The sequence below is a fragment of the Haliotis asinina genome, chromosome 2 (genome assembly GCF_037392515.1).
Source record: "Haliotis asinina isolate JCU_RB_2024 chromosome 2, JCU_Hal_asi_v2, whole genome shotgun sequence".
NCBI lineage: Eukaryota > Metazoa > Mollusca > Gastropoda > Lepetellida > Haliotidae > Haliotis > Haliotis asinina.
In genome coordinates this window covers 65,610,671-65,616,667 of record NC_090281.1, presented here as the reverse complement: position 1 = coordinate 65,616,667, position 5,997 = coordinate 65,610,671, and the positions used below count along the sequence as shown (strand labels likewise).

At 41.7% G+C, this 5,997-nt stretch overlaps 1 protein-coding gene across 1 annotated transcript; it reads right to left on the bottom strand.

Annotated features, from left to right (window-relative positions):
• Positions 1 to 345: 345 nt before the first annotated feature.
• Positions 346 to 3,486, bottom strand: LOC137272806 (anhydro-N-acetylmuramic acid kinase-like). Its single transcript, XM_067805208.1, has 2 exons — positions 1,884 to 3,486; positions 346 to 1,371 (listed from the first exon to the last, which is right to left on the bottom strand). The coding sequence occupies exons 1-2, from the start codon at positions 2,622 to 2,624 to the stop codon at positions 916 to 918; spliced, it is 1,197 nt and encodes a 398-aa protein (XP_067661309.1). The 5' UTR covers positions 2,625 to 3,486; the 3' UTR covers positions 346 to 915.
• Between the last annotated feature and the right edge of the window lie 2,511 nt (positions 3,487 to 5,997).

Below are 5,997 nucleotides of genomic sequence, written 5' to 3'. Positions count from 1 at the left end.
CTCTTTCTGCCTGTACTGTCTAGGTGACAACAAGCCCTCTAACCTTGTGGATTGTGTTGTAGGTTTCACCTGGACTGTGCAGTCAGAACTTGCAAATCCGAGCCGAGCCTTTTGTTCTAATACATGTTATTACTGTCCTTTTGTGTTGTGTCATCTTTGACTGGAGGACTTAGCGCAGTAGGCACGCTTGCCCATCCCTTTTCATCGTGAGACGTAATTGTTACGAAATCGGAGCAATTCACCAGGTCTTACAGCTAGATTGTCTGGTCTATTTACGAGCCGGAAACGAGTTTGAGGCGTAAATCACTCGCAGGTGTAAATAGTAATTTAGCAAACATAAGAAGCTGGGTTCCGTAACTGAGTTTAATATTATCTGTAAATACAGATGATACAGATGATAACCATTGCTCAATTTGCTGTTATATGTGGTTGATATTCCGCTTCTTCGGTGAATCCGTATTTTAGAAGACTTCTGCTGCAAAACATATATACGAAAGCGACGAAAGGAAAGAAGCCAGAGCACAAGAGAATGTCTGAGTGAATGTAACTCTTCTGATTATAGACATTTATACACCAAAACAGACTGGTATTTGAACAAATTTTAGTTCAATTTTTTTATGCTAAAAATGTTAAAACCAACTCTTCGCGGTAAGGGAACTCCGAACTGTGCAACAAGCTGCATTTGTATATATTTTCTTGCTGAGAACAGGTGAGGGATAGCGGTATTTGGAGGGGTTCAATGAAACGGACACTGGGCAGTTTCAATGGCCTGTGTGTATGGCACGAGTTGATTGTGTATGGATGTCGGATACCTTTAGAGATACAGTGGTACCGGTCTTACGAGTCCGTGAGGAACATATTGCATCTGCTGCATACAGGACGGTGCAGGGCTTATATAATACATGCGTGATTCTTCTAAACATTTTCAACACCGCTCATACGTCTTGTCGAAGATATTTCGGAATTGCGTTTCATCAAGTAGTTAAACCTGTCCTGGATGGTAGGGGAGGGTGTATATGGTTGTACTGAACGGTGAATGCTACCGGAAACGCTGTCACATGAACTTCCGGTCACAACAGATATTACGTTGTCCAAACCAAGCAATGTTCTCATTCCAAGGAAAGCAAAGACTAGAGCTTCTTTGAAGTTAATCGTGTCTTCATCGGTTTGCTGGACCTTAAATCCACCATGTTTCAGTTTCTTCTCCAGTAAACTCATGAGGAATTTATTAAACGCCCCTCCTCCCGTGATGAGAATAGTTTTCTCACTATCCTCATCCTTCTGGGAGCAGTCGGCGCATGCCCCCGCAATCCTGTTGGTGATATGTTCTACGAATGTGCGCAGTAGGTCAGGAACGTTGTACAGATTGACCTGAAACATACCTGGTATGTAAACATTTACCTGCAAGAACACATGATGATCAATAAACACAATGTCCTACAAATAGGTACCTCTGACACGTTTTTTTGTTGTTGTAGTTATACATGTAAGTGAATGAGTATTGTTTTACGCCGCGTTTTGCAGTATTTCATCATTATCACGGCGGGGAAAACCAGAAATGGGCTCCATACAAAGAACCCATGTTTGGAATCGCACCCAGGTCTTCTGCGTGGCGGGCGAACGCTCTAGTCTAACCACTAAGCTATCATCCCCGTTGCTGTGTAAGACATAACAGTGTCCATGTTGTATACACAAAAGTTCAGGGTGAAAACTGTCTGTCTGCTACGTAGCTTGACTGTCAAACTTCTGTCGACAACTGTATGGTTTTAACACAGAAACTACGTCTGTTTACAATGATCGTGAAGTCGCCTTGATACATAGAAATATTCTTAAATGTTAGCATTACATCGTTACAATGTCAAGACAAAATTTAAGAGTCTTACATCTAGAAGTGGGAATATTTCCCTGTCGATCCACTCAATGCCCAGTGATTTTGGTGGCGGCTCCTCGTAGTACTCTAGACCCTCGAGCTGCTGTAGGAGACTATCTTTAACCACCCCACTTGATGCAATCTCACCGTCGACATCGTACTCAAGCGTTTCATCGAACTGTTTGGCCAGTTTATTCAAGACAGTATTGCAAGGACACATGTCAAAGCCCTTCTTTCCCTTCTGTCCCACATTGGCGATACCTCCAAGATTGATACACAAGTCAGTGTGACTGAACAAAAACTTTTCACCAGAGGGTACGAGCGGTGCTCCTTGGCCCCCGAGGGCCAGGTCCTTGGCTCGGAAGTTGCACACAAATGGACACCGTAGGTACGTGGATGTCGTCTCTCCATCCCCGAGCTGAAACGTGAAACTGCTCTCAGGTTGGTGGAAAACTGTGTGACCGTGAGACGCCACAAAGTCCACCTTCAGGCCCTCCTTCTCGATGAACTGTTTCACGGCGTCGCCTATGAAGTGGCCATAGTCGAAGTGGAGCTTGATGAGGTCCACTCCTGCCAGCTTTGTCGCCCGGCTCAGCTTGTCCGTCCACACCTCGCCATAGGGCACAGTGACGGCTCGCTCTATTCGGTATCCCCACACATCGTTCTCAATGTCTCCTGTGAACTCCGCGTAGCATATGTCCAAGCCGTCCAAGGACGTCCCCGACATTACACCTATGCCTTTGTACGACGCCATCACCCTGTAGGCGAATATACTGAAGTCAAGCCACGTCAATATGTGCAGAGGAGCTGGGTCATGCAGCGAATAGTGTGCATGGCATGGTCGGACGGCAACGCGCTACAAAATGTTGTTGATATGGGAGATATTACCAGGTCAAGGTTGGTTAAATCGGTGAAAGGACGGCCACTGATAACAATTATAGACACAATACACAAGATACAATGGACGGTGTTAGTGATGTTTGGCATTATTACTACTGATGCGCATTACTGATGTCAATTCATTGTATGTTATATTTTATGACTAAGCTATCAAACAACAATAATCCATGACAATAATTTGCGAAATACGTCGTTGTGACGGGATCCCAGTCACCTCTTACATCAAGGATGAAATATACTACTACACACGTACTCGTGTACACGCACTGACTCGTAGGCGTTTACCTACAACGGGTAGATCCGCCCGATGTCACATGCTGGTGCATGTGTTGTCATAGAAATCTTTACATGTGGTTTTTGTTGTGAATGAAGGCGCGATATTAAACAATAAACAATATATATTGAAAACATACTACATACATGCATGCATGCATACATACATACATACATACATACATACATACATACATACATACATACATAGAAAACTACTAATGCGGCAGTGCTAACATTAGTAAGACCGTTGTAAGTCAAGACTGTGTGTGTGTATGTGTGTGTATGTGCATATGCGTGTGTGTGAGGGGGCGCACGCTGGTTTCTCGGTTTCACACGCTGTAAGAAGACCAGTAATTGCGCCAGAAATCTTCGTCATGGATTCCCAGACTAGGCCTAATGTCTGTTCCCTTTGTTGCACCAAGGAGAATACATATCATGAAAACTGTCTTTATTTCTCTATTACAGTCATATTCTAATTCTGTTCAGTCATTGTGTTTGTACAGCCAGGCTAGTTTGTGCTGACATTGTAATTCACTTGCAGTATTTTATATTGATCTGTTAGCCTAGACAGGCCTGTGTAAATATACATTATCATACATACATATGTTCCTAGGATATTTAACCGACGCCCCTCCTCACCCATCAAAATGCGAAACCATACACCCGCCGAAACAAGCAACGCATTCGTATAGGGTTTGAGAGGATTTGGTTTGGTTTGCTGCTCAGCGTCGCACTTAACTATCTCAAACATTCCATCTAAATTTCTATGGCTGTGGTCTGTAAATAATGGAGTCTGGGACAAACAATCCAGTGATCAACATCGTATATAAGCATCGATCTTTGCTGTTGGGATACGATTACATGTGTCAAACGAATCAGCGAGTCTGACCACCCAGTCCTAAACGTCGTCTCTTACACGTGAACTGATACTGATACTGCCACAGAGGTGTGTGTGTGTGTGTGTGCGTGCGTGCGTGCGTGTGCTGGGGTGCGCAACCCCCACTCTCTTGTTCGTCCTGAATTTTTATAAATGAATATAGAAACTCTCGTGAAAACAAAACAAAATTAACTGTGCACCCTCCCTACTAAGGAAAAGCTGTATCCGACCCTTGGTTGAACAGATTTCCACACTATGCTACTGGTTGGCAATTAATTCTTCTACACACTGCCTTTACTACATGGTAACTAAAATACAGTTAGTCGACAGTTGTTCTACTGACCTGGTCAAGTGTCACGGTTGATGACGACGTTACTTCCGGTTCTCGTGACAAAGCTTAACCCACCAATCACACTGAATCCACTTCCGAAACGTCAAATTTATATTTAACAGACTGCAGGGAAAACCACCCAGCATGTATTGGTCTCGCGTTCAGGTTGGGTGGATGTATTTGAAAGAAACATAGCTAATGCATCAGAAACGTACTGAGATGATTTTATCTTCACTTGCCTTAAAGAAATCGTACAGATGAGCAAATCAGAGCCAAGGTGCTATGGAGATCCGGATACTTAAGGACCAGGAAAATGTACTTCTGATTGTTTACTACAAATCAAAAGAGATGGTGGCAACATGCATACATGGAAATATGCATCTTTGTGTCCTGTAACATCGATACTTATTGCTCAGTCTCCAAACCCGAGAGGGATAATTAATTTTCAGACTGATTTCATATGAAACGTATATATATAGGTTGTGCCGTCTCTGTTGCACAGATTTACAAGCGCACAAATTTCAAATATCTTGCTTTGATGGATCAAAGAAAAGAATGATTTCCTGAGATGTTGTATGTTCCTCCAATGTGCACATCTTTTCTTTCTCTGTGAGAAACTTTGTTGTGGCAAACTTCGGCTCTATCAAAGAAAACGGTGTCCTTCAGCACCAGGATGCTAGAGCTGGACATTTGCGAAATGGAAGCTTGTACCCCATCCATACAACTTCCAGTAACCTGTTATAGGATTTCACCTCTCCTGTGTATGACATTGTACAGATCTTTATTGAGAATACATCTACATACTTCTCTATATTTATAAGATTTTTGAAGATCCTTGAGAATTTGTTGGCATACACAGTCTGAGCTAAGTCATGGAAGATACATTACCAACTCAATCACAACGTCACTTTACTTTTGGAAGTAGAATGTATCAAATAATTAAAGATAGTGATAATGTAACTGTAACCGTAAAACAGTTAAGTGCAAAGATGAAATTGTTCTTGTAAAGTTTTCTATCAACAGTAGCACAAACAAAAGAAGTAATACTTATGTAAAACCCATGTCCTTGTATGGCGTATGTTTTAGCAGGAATGTACTTCCTCTATCTGCATTGGTTGATAACTGACAATGTGATTACAGCCATCACAGAAATAATTTAGGTCTTCCAGGAAAATCGGCTTTTCAGATAATCAGAAGGTATCATTCAGCGACTGTAAAAAAACATAGACCTACTAGGTTCCTAAATACTTGATCTGTTCCTTCTAAACTGTCAGAGCTGCCTAAGCTGTGATGTTGGAACAAAGAATGAAGCAATATGCAGGGATGGCTTGATGTCAACAGACTGAATGCTCAATGTGAGTGTACATTATCATGTCATATCAAACAAGATACTGCACCTGAAATAAGTCAGTTATTAATTTTTCAAGTCTTATTGAAAGTCTATCATATTTAAAAGCAGTTCATACTTTAAGACAACAGAACTACTTTTGGATGTTTGAGTGGTGATAAAGGTGAGGTTCTATACTACGTTATCAGGAAACTTGAGAGTGTCTGACCCACATGCAGACACACACTATACTATGCTGAACAAATAGTTGTTTGATCATGAACATATATTTTCATACATGTAAAATATGAAGTTCAGTCTTAACTCTTAACTAAATTCCCCATCACACATATTCATGATCCCTATTTTTATTGTTCAGTGTATGTATGCAATGAAAACCAACAAAGGAACATCCC